Source organism: Tetrahymena thermophila (genome assembly GCF_000189635.1).
Source record: "Tetrahymena thermophila SB210 genomic scaffold scf_8254620, whole genome shotgun sequence".
NCBI lineage: Eukaryota > Ciliophora > Oligohymenophorea > Hymenostomatida > Tetrahymenidae > Tetrahymena > Tetrahymena thermophila.
Genome location: NW_002476389.1, coordinates 1 through 20,075, shown reverse-complemented (window position 1 = coordinate 20,075; position 20,075 = coordinate 1). Strand labels below are relative to the sequence as shown.

The 20,075-nt window shown below is 19.5% G+C and overlaps 7 protein-coding genes across 7 annotated transcripts; 5 read left to right on the top strand and 2 right to left on the bottom strand. All coding sequences in view use genetic code 6, as the record gives it.

The window, feature by feature from the left end:
- Positions 1–411: 411 nt before the first annotated feature.
- On the bottom strand, positions 412–4,414 carry TTHERM_01469350 (kinase domain protein; the record flags this gene model as incomplete). Its single annotated transcript, XM_001029517.2, has 9 exons — positions 412–501; positions 828–917; positions 1,201–1,290; positions 1,619–1,708; positions 2,547–2,995; positions 3,058–3,126; positions 3,354–3,403; positions 3,798–3,983; positions 4,033–4,414. Coding segments are annotated over 9 exons (1,496 nt in total), but the record flags the coding sequence as incomplete, so codon positions are not given.
- A 2,117-nt stretch (positions 4,415–6,531) lies between these two features.
- Positions 6,532–6,857, top strand: TTHERM_001469343 (hypothetical protein; the record flags this gene model as incomplete). The annotated part of the gene is made up of 2 exons (XM_012797890.1): positions 6,532–6,595; positions 6,658–6,857. The coding sequence occupies 2 exons, from the start codon at positions 6,532–6,534 to the stop codon at positions 6,855–6,857; spliced, it is 264 nt and encodes an 87-aa protein (XP_012653344.1).
- Positions 6,858–8,425: 1,568 nt separating this feature from the next.
- Positions 8,426–9,739, top strand: TTHERM_001469341 (transmembrane protein, putative; the record flags this gene model as incomplete). Its single annotated transcript, XM_012797889.1, has 3 exons — positions 8,426–8,526; positions 8,947–9,105; positions 9,268–9,739. 3 exons carry the CDS (start codon positions 8,426–8,428, stop codon positions 9,737–9,739), a joined length of 732 nt encoding a protein of 243 aa, XP_012653343.1.
- Positions 9,740–10,355: 616 nt separating this feature from the next.
- TTHERM_01469340 (hypothetical protein) lies at positions 10,356–11,602 on the top strand (the record flags this gene model as incomplete). Its single annotated transcript, XM_001029516.2, has 6 exons — positions 10,356–10,384; positions 10,461–10,574; positions 10,644–10,727; positions 10,876–10,968; positions 11,216–11,299; positions 11,401–11,602. 6 exons carry the CDS (start codon positions 10,356–10,358, stop codon positions 11,600–11,602), a joined length of 606 nt encoding a protein of 201 aa, XP_001029516.2.
- A 678-nt stretch (positions 11,603–12,280) lies between these two features.
- Positions 12,281–13,539, top strand: TTHERM_001469326 (hypothetical protein; the record flags this gene model as incomplete). Its single annotated transcript, XM_012797888.1, has 5 exons — positions 12,281–12,489; positions 12,852–12,914; positions 13,051–13,137; positions 13,226–13,306; positions 13,413–13,539. 5 exons carry the CDS (start codon positions 12,281–12,283, stop codon positions 13,537–13,539), a joined length of 567 nt encoding a protein of 188 aa, XP_012653342.1.
- A 2,196-nt stretch (positions 13,540–15,735) lies between these two features.
- TTHERM_01469320 (hypothetical protein) lies at positions 15,736–16,899 on the top strand (the record flags this gene model as incomplete). The annotated part of the gene is made up of 1 exon (XM_001029514.1): positions 15,736–16,899. The coding sequence occupies one exon, from the start codon at positions 15,736–15,738 to the stop codon at positions 16,897–16,899; it is 1,164 nt and encodes a 387-aa protein (XP_001029514.1).
- Positions 16,900–17,860: 961 nt separating this feature from the next.
- On the bottom strand, positions 17,861–19,682 carry TTHERM_01469310 (kinase domain protein; the record flags this gene model as incomplete). Its single annotated transcript, XM_001029513.2, has 5 exons — positions 17,861–18,096; positions 18,411–18,500; positions 18,828–18,917; positions 19,228–19,317; positions 19,633–19,682. Coding segments are annotated over 5 exons (321 nt in total). The 3' UTR covers positions 17,861–18,095.
- Positions 19,683–20,075: the final 393 nt, after the last annotated feature.

The window sequence follows — 20,075 nt, the reverse complement described above, 5'->3', positions numbered from 1 at the left end:
ATTGAGATTCAAGATGTTATATTTTTGGCACTTCTCCAAGCTCATTCCAATGTTCTTAGCTCCATATACACCAAGGTTATTCTTCCTATGAAAATAATAAATAATGAATGTGTTGAAAATAATGAAAATAAAATAGAAAAGGAATTAATAAGTGGGTTAATAATGAATGATTTTGCTAAAGATGTTAAAAAGTGGTATTTATTTTGATGCAATTTATTTGGAATATTTGTTTCAATTCGTAAACAAATAAATTTAGATGCACAAAAATTAAACAAAAAAAAAATAAAAAAACAATTTATGATCTGTGAATCAATCAATCAATTAATTCTCCAAACCCATTTGTTTTAAGTTTCAATTTCACAAATGAATTAATTAAAACAAACTAAATAAATTGATAGTTAGTTAAATTACTATAGATTGAGATTCAAAGATGTTATATTTTGACACTTCTCCAATCTCATTCCAATGTTCTTAGCTCCATCTGCACCAAGCTCATTCCTCCTATGAAAATAATAAATAATGAATGTGTTGAAAATAATGAAAATAAAAAAGAAAAGGAATTAAAAAATGGGTTTATAATGAATGATTTTGCTAAAGATGTTAAAAAGTGGTATTTATTTTGATGCAATTTATTTGGAATATTTGTTTCAATTCGTAAACAAATAAATTTAGATGCACAAAAATTAAACAAAAAAAAAATCAAAAAACAATTTATGAGCTGTGAATCAATCAATCAATTAATTCTCCAAACCCATTTGTTTTAAGTTTCAATTTCACAAATGAATCAATTAAAACAAACTAAATAAATTGATAGTTAGTTAAATTACTCTAGATTGAGATTCAAAGATGTTATATTATGGCACTTCTCCAAGCTCATTCCAATGTTCTTAGCTCCATCTGCACCAAGCTCATTACTCCTATGAAAATAATAAATAATGAATGTGTTGAAATAATGAATGATTTTGCTAAAGATGTTAAAAAGTGGTATTTATTTTGATGCAATTTATTTGGAATATTTTTTTCAATTCGTAAACAAATAAATTTAGATGCACAAAAATTAAACAAAAAAAAATAAAAAAACAATTTATGATCTGTGAATCAATCAATCAATTAATTCTCCAAACCCATTTGTTTTAAGTTTCAATTTCACAAATGAATCAATTAAAACAAACTAAATAAATTGATAGTTAGTTAAATTACTCTAGATTGAGATTCAAAGATGTTATATTTTGGCACTTCTCCAAGCTCATTCCAATGTTCTTAGCTCCATCTGCACCAAGGTTATTCCAACTATGAAAATAATAAATAATGAATGTGTTGAAAATAATGAAAATAAAAAAGAAAAGGAATTAATAAATGGGTTAATAATGAATGATTTTGCTAAAGATGTTAAAAAGTGGTATTTATTTTGATGCAATTTATTTGGAATATTTGTTTCAATTCGTAAACAAATAAATTTAGATGCACAAAAATTAAACAAAAAAAAAAAATCAAAAAACAATTTATGATCTGTGAATCAATCAATCAATTAATTCTCCAAACCCATTTGTTTTAAGTTTCAATTTCACAAATGAATCAATTAAAACAAACTAAATAAATTGATAGTTAGTTAAATTACTCTAGATTGAGATTCAAAGATGTTATATTTTGGCACTTCTCCAATCTCATTCCAATGTTCTTAGCTCCATATGCACCAAGGTTATTCTCCCTATATGAAAATAATAAATAATGAATGTGTTGAAAATAATGAAAATAAAATAGAAAAGGAATTAATAAGTGGGTTAATAATGAATGATTTTGCTAAAGATGTTAAAAAGTGGTATTTATTTTGATTATTTTGATATCATTTCAATTTACAAGCAAATAAAATTATGGCTAATAATATAAGAATTTATAAAATAAAATAAAAAATCCTAAAATATAAATACTGTATAAATTTTATCAAAGTCTAAAAAAGAGAATAATAACTTTTTTAATTTATTTTAATATAATTGTAAGTGTAGAGTAAAAAATGAAATGGGAGATATTTAGAGAATTAAATAAACTCTACAATAAATAAATAAATAAAATTTTTAAGTATTTATCTTCAATTTAATTTAATTATTGAATTTTTATATCTCGTTTTGAATTTATATTAATTAATTCTATCTTTCATTTAATTTTGTTAAGCAATTAAAATTTTTAATCACTTTAAATCTGAAAGTTATGAATGAATCAATAAAGATGTCTAAAATAAATGGTTTTTAAAATATTTAACTTTATACTAATTCTGATAAACTATAACTTAATTTGAATGAAAATAAGTAGATTCCATTATGGATTAAAATCTATTTGCATTTAATAATTAATTTTAGGTTATGGAAAAATTACAAATTTTTGTTTAGATACTTAAAAAATTAAAAATAATTTAGATTTATTTAGGGGAGAAAATATCAATTTCTTAAATTATATATCAGGGTTTGATGTCATTTCAATTATTTATTTTAAAAATAAATAAAATGAAATTTGTTTATCTATTTAAAATTATTCAATTATAAAATGTATACTTGAAATCAAGATGTAAGTGATGAACTAACCTTTTTGCAATACATTCCTCGAATTCAGAGAGATTACTGTAACTTTTAAATTTGTACTCATCTAATCTGACTTCATTTTGTTTGTTTGTGTAGTTAAATTTAAGAAAAGATTGTCTGAATTTTGAAATCATCAAATTAGACTCAGTAAAATCCAATTTGTCCTTTACCGCATAAATGAACTAACTTTCTAATTTTAGTCTTAATTGATTTAATTGCTTAGTTAGTCCAAAAGAATCAATTCTATTATTAGGCAAAATTTCAAGCATTTTAATAATAATTTAGTTAATATCTTAATATAAAGCGTTTTTGCTTAGATAGTTAGGTAATTTTCCTTTTCTGATAAAAGTACAATCTCCATCTTCAAGAAACTTTCCTAGGGTTAATTCAAGAAGAATAATTCCTAAGCCATAAATATCATACTATAAATAAAAATTTAATTAAAAATAAGTAAATAAATAATAGAATCCTTTAATAAATTTACTTAGATTTTGAAGAAACCATTATCATCTGTTATTTCAGGAGCTGCATACTTTCTTGTAAATCCTTTGAGCTTTTAAATATTAAGAATGTAAAAAAATACAAATAAAGTGATAGAAATAGCTTCTAATATATAAAGAGTAAACAAAATTTTTTGTATTTTAGAAAAATGGAAAACCTTTGATAGTTTTGAGTAAATTAAATGCTTTAAATGCAAGCGTTGAAATTCTAAAAACAAGTAGTGCTAAAACTAATTGGAGTAGTAATTAAATTTTAAAAATAAATAAATAAATTAATTACATTGTAAGTTTTTGATCCTTCTTTAAATAATTTAGACTCTCCGTAATCACCTTGAAGATTTAAAATAAGAATTTAGGCAAAAATAAACTTATAAATAGTATAAAATTCAACTCAATAAGATTAAAAACAAATTTTATATATTTGAAATATTTATTTATTAAGACTCTAACTATTATTTTGTATATTAATCATTAAACCACAAACGTATTAAAAAAAGAATGAATATTTATTAAAAAGAATAAAGTAATTTTTTATATTTAAAAATATGTGAATTAAAAAAAAACTGAGAAAAACTTTTTTTCTTTTATATAGCTATCTATTGTAATCACATTTTAAGAAGGGGGAAGATTAAAGTAACTTACAATATATTTTGTTTGTTTGAAAAGTTTCTTAATCCAAAAATTAAAAAATAAAATAAAATTTTAAATAACATTAAAAATTTACATAGATTAAAGCATTATTCTTAGCTATTGTATAGGATATTCTCTGGTTTAATGTCAGAGTGAATCATATTATTTTACTAAATTTTTTCAAAGACTGTTGACATATGAATAGCAAAACCAACTATTTAGTTGAGTGGTAGTGTTTTTTTTTAATCAAAGAAGCTTTACATTATGTCTTTGAGATTGCCTAAAAATTTGAATATATTTAGAAACTAAAAAGGAAAATGAATTTTTACATTAATATTTTTTAGAAATCTGATAGTATTTTGTTTTTTTTTCATTTAAAAACTCTTCGATAGATTTAAAGACATAAGGAGTATCCTTTAACAATTACATTATTTTTTCTTCTTCTTTGATTTTTTCAAATTTAGGTTTGCTACATTTGACAGCAACTATTTCTTCATTGTACTTAGCCTCAAAAACACATCCATAACCGCCTTGTGAAATGTAAGATGTTAAGTATATCTTCTTCTTTTGAAGCTCATTGTAAATCGATGTTAGTTCATCTGTATCAAATATCATATTCTCTTCATGTTTCTTTTTATAGTCCTCAAAAATTTTTTTAAATTTTTCTTCAGGTGCCTAATATTTAAGCTCAGTGTCTTGTTATTATTGCATGATTAGTAACAATTGCTAATATATAAAATAATTATAATGTTTAACGAATAAGAATAAAAAATTTTTTTTTTAATTTAAATAATATATTTTATAACGAAATCTTTTTTATTTACCTTTTTTATTCCTTTCTTTTCTTTCAATTAATTTCTTTGTTTTTTTCTTAATTAAATTATAAAAATTTTTTAATTAAAAAAGTATAAAAATTATTAGTTAATTTAATTAAAAATAATAATTAAACTAAAAATAGTTTGTGACTTTCCCCAAAATCTTCAAATCAAATTTATTCTTTTTCATACATAATAATTTAAATGTTAATTAATTTATATCAAGCAAATTCACTTTATCGTATCATAAAATATTATTATTAATTTATCAAAACTAAATAAAAAAGAAAACAAGAATTTTTAAAATTGACCAAATATAAATCTGGTCAAAAGAAATTAAAAGATTAATCATCTTTATTAAAAATATAATAGGCAAAGTTAATTTTCTAATATTTTATCAAAATATTTACTTTTAAAACATTAAATTATCTTCTCATAAATCAAATAAAATAGCAAAATTTAATTCATTTTTATTTTACCTTTAGTTCAATTTTTTTTTTTTTTTTTTTAATAATCTGTTATTAAATATATTTTTAAATTATTTTTTTGAACTTAGCTTTTTGAGTTGCAAGATATTTAAAAAAGTTCTACTTTTGAAAATTCTAGCATATTCTATTAATCTCTAATAATGATATTGAAAAATACAATAAAATACTGATGATGTTAAAAGATTTTTTTATCTTCATTTAAAAAATTAAAGAGTTTATTTTTTAACAAATAAATTTAACTTTAAATTATGAAATTAAAAATTTTTGTAAATTTAACTTTAAAATTATCAAAATGAGCTTATTTAAAAAAAAAAAACATATTAGGTTTCATTTTCCATTTTATTAAAAATAGTATTTTATTCAGTGAAAGAGTAAATAGATTAAAAATTAAATTAAATACTTATTTCCATAAATACAATAATTTATTTATGAATAATGAATGAGTAATAATTTATTTTAATAAAAAATAAGGTTATTTGTGTGTGTTATAAAAGATCATAAATCATTCAACAGAAAGTTTTATTTTTAAATAATAAAAATAAAAACCATTTATAAAATTAATTATTATTTAATCTTATTCAATTTGCATCTTCACTAATATCTTTGTTTTAAGAACTTTAATCCTTAAATTTTTTATCAAGAAATGATTGTCCCTGTTAATAGTTGAAAAATTTTAGTTTTATCACAAAAAAATCATAAATGCAAAATCATTCAATGCTTATTTATATATGATAATAAAATAAATTTAAAATAAAAAAAAGGAAAGTAATCATGTAAAAAGTAGAATATCTATTTTATTAATATTTAATCAACCAAATAAATAACAATATAATTATAAAAAACAAATAAACATAATTTACTAAAAGTCAAGTTTTAAAACAGAGAGATTAGAGCACTTTGATAAAGCATATCCTAATTCTGATGCACCGAGAGCACCAATTTAATTGCTACTTTTTGATATTTAAAAAAATTGTTATTCTTTAAAATGGTAAAATATAAAGTATAAAATCAAAGTCTAAATAAAATTTAAAAGAAAATACATTATAATCAGTATGGATAAATAAACAAATAATTGTAAAGTTTAAATAAATTTAGTAAATAATATAGAAAGAAATTAGATATGTTTTTTAATTCAACTTAAAATATTTATAATGGAAATTGGATAACAAAATAATGCTTCCCTTTAAAAGATTGGTTTATCTCTTACAGCTGAATGATTTATTTGGCTGTATATAAAAATTTTACTACTCTGTCTTTTAACTTTGTTACTATTTACCTCCTTATTGTAGTGCATCAATTAAAGCAGAGTAATTGGTTAGTATTTCAAAGGGTTCTTTCTATTGCCATCAAAGAGAAAAGATTTTGCCAAGAGGATCAAAATGTATTAGAAAGCTTTCTAAGAGACATTTGTATGAGATTCTATAGGATTTGATAAAAAAAGAAACTTAAAGAGCTTGGCTTTGATCTTAATAATCTTCCTCCGAGGTAGTTCCTCTTAGATATGATTTATCTATTTGATTTAAAAATGAAATCTTCAGCTTAAAGAATAAAATTGAGAGAGATAACCACTAAATAGATTTCCTTGTTCAGTAAAATTTACTAATTTATCTATTTATTTTTTAATTTTCTTTTTGTCAATTTAAGAAAATAGATAAAAGGATCATACCAGATTGTTAAGGTGACATTTTTAAAAGAACCAAAGAATAGATTCTTCAGGATACTCTAAAGGCTAAAGAAGAAAAGATTAAAAAGAAAAATTTCAGTCTTGCTATGCTTAAAGAAGAACAGAGGAAGGTAGAGTAGAGTTTGGCTAGATTTGACTATCTCTAAAATGATATGGGAGAATAATGAATGAGACTTTAAAAATCTTAACAAATTTCCTTCCCATTACCTATTAATGACATAATTCTAATTAATTTTTATTTCTTATATATGTGATTATTATTACAATTAGAATTTTTTCTATTTATTTCATGAATAAATAATTAATTTTATATTTTTATATTTATTTTATTTTTAAATTCTTTCAATTCTATTATATATAAATAATAGTAAATAATTAAAAGAATACTGAGGATTGAGGAATTGCTTTCTAATTTTTTTCTTTTTTTTCTCTCTAATTTTTCAAAGATATTCTGATTAATTAATATCAGAGTTATTTCTCTGGATAAAATTATGGATCCAAGAAAATTAATCACTTGATAAAAACTATGAATAAATGACTAGAAAAATCAAAAGTTAAAAATAAATATTTTATTTAATTCTAAACAATAAATTCCTTCATTTACCAATAGATGAATTAAATAGTTACAATGTTAATTAAATTTTATCCTAAAAACTTTACTAATTAAAAAAATATAAAAGAATCTAAAAGAAAATAAGAAATTATCAATATAATTAGTATTGATTAAAAATTTTTGAAATACAAAATATATAATAAAAAATAATAATTTGTGAAATAAAAATTAAGCAAATAGATAATTAGATATCGTATTTGATAATATATAATTTAGTCTACTTTATTATCTTTTTTTTATCATTAGTTTCTTAAAATTTATATTATAAAGAAACCTCTAATCAATAAGATTTAGGAAAAAAAATTCATAATTAATATAAAAATTATTTGAAATATCACAAATCATGTATGATATAATTAATGGTTCATGATATTTCAAATGCAGAAACAGCATGGATACTAAAATATATTATAATCCACTTAAATAAATAAATAACTAAATAAAAATTATATTTTGTTGATTTTGATGTAGAATTATTTGAAACATTACTTACTTATTAAATATAAATAGAAAATCAAAAAATAGTAAGTATGACAGTAAAAAAAAGATAATTAGATTTATTTATCTAACTAAAGCATATTTTTAAAAGATTTTTATATCAAATATATAAAAAACTTATTTTTAATTAATATTTTTTATTTTTATCATTTTTTGTCATTAATTAATCTGGTTTTTAATTAATGATAATTTAGAGTATAAAATAAATACTATTCAGGATTTAAAAATTTTATATTGAAATATGTTTCTCCTGGTTTCTATTATTTTAATATTTGTCTTGAATTTCATGTTAGTGAGCTCTGTAAATTTTAAATTCCCATGGAAGACAGGATTAAAGAAAATCAAAAAAAGGTAGAAACTTTTATTTAAATTATATAGAAAAGAGCTCAAATCTAGACACTTTAATTAACTCAAAAAAATAAATGTAGATGCTTTTATTAAAATAATATAGAAAAGAGTTCAAATCTAGACTCTTTAATTATTTAAAATATTTGATTAAAATTTACTTGATCTTTTGGTATAAAAATATCTATTTATATTTAAGTTATATAAAGATTTATTAAAATTTTTAAATTAATTAATATTCATAAACTTTTTAAAAAGACAAAATATATAAATAGAAAAATGAATATTCCTGAATATATAGAGGAATGCAGAGTTAAGTATCTGACTGAGTTTCTTAACTCAAATTTTTAAAACAAGAAACACTTGTAAATCGCTTTAATGTAAGGCATAATGACATTAAAAAATTTAGGTCTTTAAAATATTCAGTTAATTACAGATTATTTTGTAGTAATAAATAAAAAGAACAATCTAAAAAAAAAACTTATTAAATAAATATTGAATCTTAATAATATATTTTTTTGATAATTTAACAGCAGATTCATTATAATTTTATTTATTAATCCATTCAATAAAATCCTACAATGAAATGTCACAAATTCAAGTTCTATTTAAAATATTTTTATTTTCTGAGAAATTTAAAAGTATTAAATTAAGCTTTCTTAATAATTTCAAATTCATTTTTTAATTATAAAAAAAACAAAACTAAATTTAAATTTTAAAAATTCTTTGAAGTCCTTAATCACACAATTAATTTGTATATAAACACATCATATTCCTCATTTAAATATGTTATTTTTAAGAAAAGGCAAAGAGATATTTGATGCACTATAATAATGTCAAGATCTAACAAATTTAGATATCGATTGTGATGCAATTTCATCTTATGAAGAAGATTTTAATTAAGTGTGGCTAGGATTGTCAAAATGTTAAAATCTAACTACTTTATCTTGCTCTTTTTAGTAAATATTTTTAAATTAATTAAATTATTTGTAAAAATTAACCAAATATTAATTTATGTGAAATTTATTTTTAACTAAATAAATAAATAAAATAAAACATTTTTTAACTAACTTAAATATAAAGTATAATTATTATCTTATTTATTTATTCTACTAATAAAGTGAGTGTTGGTTAGAATCAGTTAGTTTTTTTGAGGGAATATCAAATCTCCCAAATCTTAGAACATTTAATCTATCTTGGTGTTACTATTATGTTGAGTAAGTTTAATTATTTCTTTTTTTAATTTTGAATAAATAAGAAATAAAAAAAGCATAAATAATATTTAGTTAGTTTTATTTTTTCCTTTAATATATAATAAGTTTAATAATTTTTAAAGGATTAAATTATCTTTTTTATTTTATTTAATAAAAAATTATTTAACAAATAATAAAATTTTATACTTAAACTTTAAATAGCAAATTCAATGAGTAAAAGGATTTCTTCGAAGGAATATCAAAATGCAAGAATGTTAATCATATGGATTTAAATCTATAGTAAATTATTAGTATCTTTTTTAGTTGCTTTAATATGAAAAAGAATATTTTGCTTAACATAATTTATATTTTCATTAAATAAGTTAGATTATTTTTATGAAAATGTAGTATTATTTATTATTGATTTAACAAAAAATAAACAAATATATTTTAAGCTAAATAATAAAATATCTTATTTTAAGAATAAGAGAACTTGATGATGATATACTTATTTAATTAGGCACTGCGTTATCTAAATGTATATAACTTGAAACATTAAATTTAAGTACTCAGTAAAATGGTTTTCAATTTCTTCTAAAATATATTTTTAAAATTATAATAATTAATTAATTTAAATAGTTTCTCCTAAATTAATACTAAATTTAATTTATAAAAAAAATTGATACAATACCATTTTTTTTGAATGTAATAACTAACTAAAGAAAAATATAAGCTTTTTATTAAAATACAAATTCACTTAAATTGATTTATAAAAATTTTTAATTTTTGGACAAATAGGCTATTTATAAATATTTTTATGCGTGAAATTTACTATTCACATTATTTATTATGGAGAAATTAACTAAGTTAATTTATGATTTTTTTTATTAAATTATAAAAAAAAATTATTTTTTCTTATTTTATATTAATTAATATTTTTTTAAAAGTGTCTGTTTTGAATAAAATTCAATACTAAGTTAATAAAGTGTTTTCTCATTACTAAACTAAATACAAAAATGCAAAAATCTTAAAAAGTTGAAACTGAGTATCTTGTAAGATTTAATTATTTTATTTTTTATTAAATTACTCATATTTGCTAAATTAAAATTCTTAATCAAAAGTGGTTAAATGTAAAATGAAAAAGAGTTAGAATCATAAAAATATAAGTTAGAACCTTAAGAGGAGTTTATTTATGAAAATGATTTCACTAAAACTTCATTAGATATTGAAATAAAGTAATTATTTATAATATAGCTATAATTACTTGAATGTATTATTAAACAAATTATATTTATCTATTATAGAGGCATAGTACAAAATTAAGAATATGAAACGAATTTAATAAATTTCATTTAAAGACACAAGAGTTTAACTTATTTTAGATTAAAGTAAATTTTTTTTTGAAAATTATATAAAAGGAAAGAATGAAATAATAATTTCAAAACTTATTTTAATTAGAAAAAAATAAATAGAGTTTAATTTATTCAAATTTTTATTTTAAAAATTACTAATAAACGATTATTAACTTTACAATAGTTTACCGTCCTTTAAATAGCTAGATAAACTCACTGAAGCTCTTACAGAAAGTCCCCATCTTGAAACTGTATAAATTAAGCTTGATTAAAATAAGTAAATAATTTTTTGTCAGCACAGACAAATTATAGTTTATATTTATTAACATTTCAATATTTACTGAAACTGACTTTGCATTTTATCTTAATTAATTACAAATTTCTCTAAATATTTTTTCTTTTTCTCTCTATTCTTGCTGCAAAATCTAAAATATTTGACTATCTTCTTTTATCCAAATCCAATGGTTTTTATTAAAATCTAATAAATTTATTAAATGATTTTAAATTATATTTTTTAATAAAAGCATGTTTTCTTTGATCGATGAATTAATTATCAAGAATACTTGCTTAAACTACCATAACTTAAAAAAATTGGACCTTTCTATGATGTAATACTATTCTAAACTTACTTATTTAATTAAAGCTTATATAAAATATATTTTAAGATATTTTCTGGCACTTAAAAAATACATAATTTTTAATCAAAAAGATTTTATATGGAAACAATAACTCAAATGAATTTTCTTGCTTACTTTCTTTAAAATTTTAAGAATTTTGAAGACTTAAATCTTTCAATAAGGTAAATTAATTTTATTTGCAAATTGTGTGAAAAAATTTATAATTTAAGCATAAAACAAATACTTATGCATCTTTAATTGTATTTAATTTTTTCTAAACAAAATTAGATGTGATAATATTTATTTTGAAAAAGAATAAAATATTATTTATTTGAAGTCATTTTTTTCTGCTATTTAATCCTGTATGCTGCTCACTAAGCTAACTCTAAGATTAAAGTAAATAAAGTTACTTTCCTTTAAAAATAAATATTGATTTATATTTTCTTTCTTAGTTTTATTCAAAAATTAAATTTAAAAATAAAATTATTTTTCTAATATCTAAATTTTTTTTTATTAATTTAAAATTTTCTATTTATAATTAAAAGCATAATTGATAAATAGAACTAAATAATTAGTGATCTATCTAATCATTTGGCTAATCTCTAAAAATTAGAAACTTTAGAATTATATTTCTAGTAAAAATATTACTTTAATTTTAAAATTCATAAATATTAATAAATAAGAAAAATATTAATCAATTAATTTGTTATTTTGGAATTGTTAAAACTATAATTTGATATTTTAATTTAAATTAATTAAATTCTTAATTAACTAAATTTGTTGGTATTTTTAAAAAAGAATACATAAATGTGATGAAGATTTTGAATTTGAAAAGCTATTTCTTCCTTTAAATAGTTGTTAAAATCTGAAAGCTTTAACTTTAAATATATACAATTCGCTTTAATTTGGTATAGTTATAAGTCCTAATCCTTAAATTCGTAATAAGAGCATTAGGTCATTAAAAATTATGTAATGTTTTTGTTTTGTTAGAATTTAAAAGAATACTTTTTCAAATAATTTGTTGATATAGTTTAAAAATTTATTTTTATTTTAAAAAAAAGTGAAACATATTTCTGTTTCTTAGATAATAGAGACATATCTGTTAATTCTTTTAACCTAATTAAAATATTTTAAGGATATTTTGAAAATCTGTCTGAACTTTCTTTTGATAGTTTTAATGAGTAAAAAATATATAAATTTTTAAATTAAAATTAATATTTTGTAAAATTATTTTTGAATTTTATTTAATGTTTAAAATTTATTTATAGTAGAAAGCATTTTAAATTTTGATCACTACTATTAAAAAAATATCATAATTGAAAACAAAATATAAAGTTTAATAATAAAAAATTATCTTTAGACATAAAAGCTTAACTTATTTTTTTTTAGACAAACAAAATATCATATTTTGCAAACAAATATCAGATTTTGTTTTCAATTATGATATTTTTTTAATAGAAATGATCCAAAATTTAAAATACCCTCTACTATATTTTAGTTAACTAATTACTTTTAATTTAATTATATTAAAAAAATATTGAAGCTTTCGTTAGGATTTTAATTCTTTAATAAATTTCGCAAGTCTTACTAAATTAAGTATTTAAAGGTAAAAATATTTTCTTATGAGTAAATATTTTATTAAATTAAACTATTTTTAACATTTTTTATTAAATTTGCTTTAAAACATATTGTTATTTTTTAAAAACTTCTCTTATATTAAAATTTATATTAATATAAATAAGTATTTGGAGTTTAAGGAATATTAAATTTGATTTTTGGTCAGCTTTAACTAATTTTTGCAATCTCACTTGCTTAGAATTAGAATTTGAGTAATAATAATTTTTTTTTGCTATTATTAACAATTTTTAAATAAAAATTGAATAAAACAAATTTAAACTTTTTAAATAATCTTTATAGTGAATAAATTGATGAATTCTAAAACATGTTTGATGCCTTATCAAAATTCAAAAGCCTAAGATAATTCAAAATAAAATCTGGGTAAGCATTTTTTTAAAATATTTAAAGCACAAAAAGAATTCTTATAAAATCTAATGTTAATTAATTGAAGATATTATTTTTGATAATGTTTTTTGATTATTATTAGTATACATAATAGCTATAACGAATTTGATGCTCTCATTAAATAATTTTCAAGAAAAATAAATTGCAATAATATCCTCAATACATTTGAGTTTTTAATTCATTTAAGGTAAAATTAATAAATAAATTGATTAATTTGTAAATTAAAAAATGATAACCAGCCACCATTCAATTAAATTAAAAAATATTTTTCAATATTTATATAAAAAGTTCTTCATTTGTTAAATAGGAAGATTTTTTGAAACAAAAAATTAGAAATAAACTAATTAATTTTAAGAAGCTAGTAAATCTGAAAGTTTTAGTTTAATTTTGATTTATTAAAATATATTTTATATGTAGAAGTAATTAAGTATAGATATAAATATATATATTTTATTGTTTTTTCTTAAATATATTTAAATAGCTCTATTTTTACTAAAAAAATTCATGTTCATCTTTTGGTAATTTCACTGACAATTTAAATTAGATTTTATAAATTAGTCAGCTAAAATTAATAATATAATAGCCTTTTTGTCAATGATAATTACATCTTGAAAGTACAAAATTAAATGAAAGTTTTTGCAATCCTTATAACTTCAAGAAATTTAAACTTTTTTTATTTTAATATAATAATTAGATTTATTGAATGAATATTTTATAATTCAAAAAAAATCTTAATAAATTATTTTTATTATTTTTAATAACAAATAATCTTTCCAATTTATTTATTTAACTAAAATACTAAATATAATTTTTGTTGTGTCTGAATACCAGCTTGTAATATAATGTATTTAACTATTTATTATTTAAACTAACTATCATGAATAAATAAATTTTAATTGCTTTTTAAAGATATTTCAAGTTTCAATATTTTTTATTCAATTTTTATAGTAAAAGAGCAAACAAAGAGATGCTCCTCTTTTAAATTTTTTTTGAATCTATGAAATCAAACTAAGATATATATAAACATATTTAAATAAACAAACACATTGCTTAGGCAAGTATTTTAGATAACTAACCCCAATTAAAGATCATTAATATACTAGGTTTATCCAAAAGATCATAGTATTGAATTTTTATTATTTAAAATGATAGAATTTTTAAGCCTTATTCTCTTATTTATATTATTTTGATTCTCCTCATTTTTGATAATAGATATTTATAAAAATTTGAATCATTTAGATATTCTCCTCATTTTTGATAATAGATATTAATAAAAATTTGAATCATTTAGATATTCTCCTCATTTTTGATAATAAATATTTATAAAAACTTCAATCATTTAGATATCAGTTATATTATAAATATTATCTATCAAAATAAATGAAAAATTCAAAATAAGAAAACATTAAATTTTTTATAAAAGTTAGAAGTCTACTTATAGTTAGTTAGTTAGTTAGTTAGTTAGTTAGTTAGTTAGTTAGTTAGTTAGTTAGTTTGTTTGTTTGTTAGCTAGCTAGTTAGTGATATATAGATTTATAACTGATTAGAAGAAACATTAGTAGATAACTAACCTTCCTATTCTTGTTTTACAAAGTGGTTGAGACTTTTTATGAAAGTAGAAATACAGTAAAATATTTAAATAGAATTATAGACCCTTTAACTTCCTCTACAGAAGAAAACATTTATAGATACCATTAACAAATTGGTTTAAGAAAATCCAAATTATTCAATTGAAGATATACCAAAAGAACTAGATTTAGTACTGTTCAATAGATTGTGAGCTAGAGTTTAGGTTTGAGAATAATATTGAATAGATTTGTTCTTTATAATTTAACATAGAAAAATATGCTTAAAAAGGTTTAATTATGCAGAGAAATTTAGAAAACACAATAATCAGGTTAATGGAAATTAAAGAATATCATCACTGAAATGAAAGATGGCTTTTTTGGAGATAACTAACTTAATACAGCATCTTAAATCCAATCATGGTGAAGAAGCAATTAAGCGTTTTGTACATAAATAAAAAGAATTTAATTTGAAAAGAAAACAATGAATGTATAAAATATTTTTTATAAAAAATGAGTGGATTAGATCACCTAAATAAATAATGGTTGTACTATTTATTACACATGAATCATACATTAATATGATTGCTTAGAAAATATCTTTGATGACAAACTTAAAAATTAGAGAAGAAAATTTGGAACTTAAAAAATTAGTTTTTCATAAAAAATTAATTAAAAGGCCTTTCTTTTTAATAAAATCATAGGTAGATCTATTAGATAAATTCTGACAAATTTAACCTAGAAACTTTACTAAATTAATTTTTTAGTGATTTGAATGTAAAATCAAAATAAGAAATTTCAAATCTATATTCAGAAATAACTCATCATATTTATCTACTGATGTATATCCATCATAATCGTGATATTTCCATTACTAAAAACAATAAATTCCATAAATATTTTAGAAGTTATCACAATATAGAATTAACAAAAGATTAATAACTAGTAGTTTCTTTAGAGATAAAGTTTGAAGATTACATAAACTGGTCAGTTGATGTTTAATAAGAAAATCTAGATTTATACAATTCACTATTTAAATAATAGCAATAATAAAAATAATAATGGAGTTTACCATTTGAATAACAAGAGTAGTTTGAAAAACATTTTGTGAAATTCTAAAGTTACTTCAAGCTTGAAAAAAATTAAAAAATAGAAGATAATAAAAATGAAGAAGAAAACGAAATGGAATTAGAAATTCCAAGTTAAAATTAACTGAAAGAAAACAATATAGATAAAAATTAAGAATATGAAGCTGAACTTTCTTTGCTTACTAAATTAAAAAATATGTTAACTATTTGTTTTGAGCATAATCTAAAAAAGAAAACTAATTTTAAATTAGAAATTGTTAACAGTAATACAATCGATTTTAAAAGTTATTATACTTATTATGATTATGATTATTACAATATTTCTTCAGAGTTTATAAAAGAAAGCTCTAAAATCCTTTAATTAGATATTAAAAAATACAACTCTTAAGCAAGCTTCAATTTTGCTTATGTATAAGAGAAAATTTTGATTCTCGAAATATTAAATGAATGTGAATTCTGCTATTAAGAGCTGAGAAAGGAAGATTTTTCTCTTTTAAATATTGAAAGGCTAATTAAAAAAATGATGTTTAATTCTAAAGCTGATTAAGAGTATAATTAACGTTCAAAATTAAATTTTAGAATGCTGTAAAGGTTTGATAATTTATAATAATTAATCTTAGATTTAGCTGATCAAGATGTGGGTAAATTTTTGAAGGACAACCCATAAATATAATTATTTAAATAGTATTAAAGGATTCAATCTTTAAAGCTTTATATTGATAATCAAACACAAGGATTATCTCATTTAATAAGATAAATTAATTTAAATAGAAACATAAACACGGTTGCACTTAAAAAAAATGACTATTATGAAGAAATCACCTTTTAATAGAAATAATTCAGAAAATAAATATTTAAGTTGAAAAGATTAGTAGTTTTTGACAGGCATAGAATGGATGAATAGTTACAAAATTGATTTATTTCAATCAGTTAGAATATTAAAAATTAATATTTTATTTTTTTTTTATCATAGATTTACTGTATCTTCATGTTGTATTTTTTTAATTTTGTTTAAACTATATTTTTTTCTTTTAAAGTAATTTTCAAATTTATTTTTATTAATTTGTTTTGCTAGAGTTATAATTTTAAATTTAGATTCATAATATTTGTAAAATATGTGTATGTTCTGTATTACTTCTATTATAAATTAATGAGATCCTTATTTTTATTTAAATAATTGGTCTTAGATTGACTTAAAATAAGGTCAATGTATCCTATAATAAACTAAAGGTTTATTGTCATCTATCTCTAATGAAATGGTTAAGCTTCATTCAAAAGTCAAAAGGAGAATAAAATTTTTTCTAAGATAAATTGTTAAATTTGAATGGTTAGTTGAAAAAGGTAATAAATATAGAGTAGAAAAGAGAGTGAAGAGATAAATTTTTAATGACAGTATACTCTAAATCTTCATTAATTAAGAGCAGTATAAATTAAAGGCCAAAAAAAGTTTTTATGGAAATTCATGAAAAAACAAATTAAATCTTCATTTTTTATTTTTTTCTTCTATCTGGTTAGAAACCTGCTTTAAAATTTTTATTTCTTTTAATTTTTTTAATTAAATAATAAATATTATTCTACTTAATTAATATTTTTTACTCAAGAAATAATTATCCAAAAATAACAATAATTATAAAGAGTTTCTGTTTAGAGTGTACTAATAAAATAATTTAGTTACAACAATCCTAATAGTTTTGATAATTATTATAATTATTAAAATAGTAAAATTATATTTTAATCAATATGTTTTTTAAAGTCTATCTTTGTTTAAAAAAAAAATAATACAGGAAAAATGCCTTAAAATTTTACTATTAAAATATATTAATTAATAAATAAATTTAATTTAAATGAAAAAACATTTTTATGAATTTTAAAATGTTGTATTTATGCATTATAATAATAATTTTAATTTGTTATTTATTTATCAATTTAATAAGATTTATTACATTTAGAAAAAGACATTCATATATAAAAAATATTTATAAATGGATACTTAAAAATTGTGATTAGCTGCATTAATTTATCAATACAAATAAAAATATCATATTTTCTAATTTTTTGTATTTTTTATCAATTGTCCATTTTAATTTTGAATTTGTGTTCGAAATCTTCAAATCTATAAAATATATAAATAAGCTATAAATAAACTAAAATAGAAAAATGAAAATAATTTATTAATCTGTGATGAATAATTTTGCTAAACATATTGAAAAGTGTTTATTTATTTTGATGCAATTCATTCGAATAATTGTTTCAATTCGTAAACAAATAAATTTAGATGTACAAAAATTAAACAAAAAAATCAAAAAACAATTTATGAGCTGTGAATCAATCAATCAATTAATTCTCCATACCCATTTGTTTTAAGTTTCAATTTCACAAATGAATCAATTAAAACAAACTAAATAAATTGATAGTTAGTTAAATTACCATAGATTGAGATTCAAAGATGTTATATTTTGGCACTTCTCCAAGCTCATTCCAATGTTCTTAGCTCCATCTGCACCAAGCTTATTCCACCTATGAAAATAATAAATAATGAATGTGTTGAAAATAATCAAAATAAAATAGAAAAGGAATTAATAAATGGGTTAATAATGAATGATTTTGCTAAACATATTGAAAAGTGCTTATTTATTTTTGATGCAATTAATTGGAATAATTGTTTCAATTCGTAAACAAATAAATTTAGATGCACAAAAATTAAACAAAAAAAAAATCAAAAATCAATTTTTGAGCTGTGAATCAATCAATCAATTAATTCTCCAAACCCATTTGTTTTAAGTTTCAATTTCACAAATGTATTAATTAAAACAAACTAAATAAATTGATAGTTAGTTAAATTACCATAGATTGAAACTCAAAGATGTTATATTTTGGCACTTCTCCAAGCTCATTCCAATGTTCTTAGCTCCATCTGCACCAAGCTCATTACTCCTATGAAAATAATAAATAATGAATGTGTTGAAAATAATGAAAATAAAATAGAAAAGGAATTAATAATGAATGATTTTGCTAAAGATGTTAAAAAGTGGTATTTATTTTGATGCAATTTATTTGGAATATTTGTTTGAATTCGTAAACAAATAAATTTAGATGCACAAAAATTAAACAAAAAAAAAATCAAAAAACAATTTATGAGCTGTGAATCAATCAATCAATTCTCCAAACCCATTTGTTTTAAGTTTCAATTTCACAAATGAATCAATTAAAACAAACTAAATAAATTGATAGTTAGTTAAATTACGATAGATTGAGACTCAAAGATGTTATATTTTGGCACTTCTCCAAGCTCATTCCAATGTTCTTAGCTCCATCTGCACCAAGCTCATTACTCCTATGAAAATAATAAATAATGAATGTGTTGAAAATAATGAAAATAAAATAGAAAAGGAATTAATAATGAATGATTTTGCTAAAGATGTTAAAAAGTGGTATTTATTTTGATGCAATTTATTTGGAATATTTGTTTCAATTCGTAAACAAATAAATTTAGATGCACAAAAATTAAACAAAAAAAAAAATCAAAAAACAATTTATGAGCTGTGAATCAATCAATCAATTAATTCTCCAAACCCATTTGTTTTAAGTTTCAATTTCACAAATGTATTAATTAAAACAAACTAAATAAATTGATAGTTAGTTAAATTACCATAGATAGAGATTCAAAGATGTTATATTTTGGCACTTCTCCAAGCTCATTCCAATGTTCTTAGCTCCATCTGCACCAAGCTCATTACTCCTATGAAAATAATAAATAATGAATGTGTTGAAAATAATCAAAATAAAATAGAAAAGGAATTAATAATGAATGATTTTGCTAAAGATGTTAAAAAGTGGTATTTATTTTGATGCAATTTATTTGGAATATTTGTTTCGATTCCTAAACAAATAAATTTAGATGCACAAAAATTAAACAAAAAAAAAATCAAAAAACAATTTATGAGCTGTGAATCAATCAATCAATCAATTAATTCTCCAAACCCATTTGTTTTAAGTTTCAATTTCACAAATGAATCAATTAAAACAAACTAAATAAATTGATAGTTAGTTAAATTACGATAGATTGAGACTCAAAGATGGTTATATTTGGCA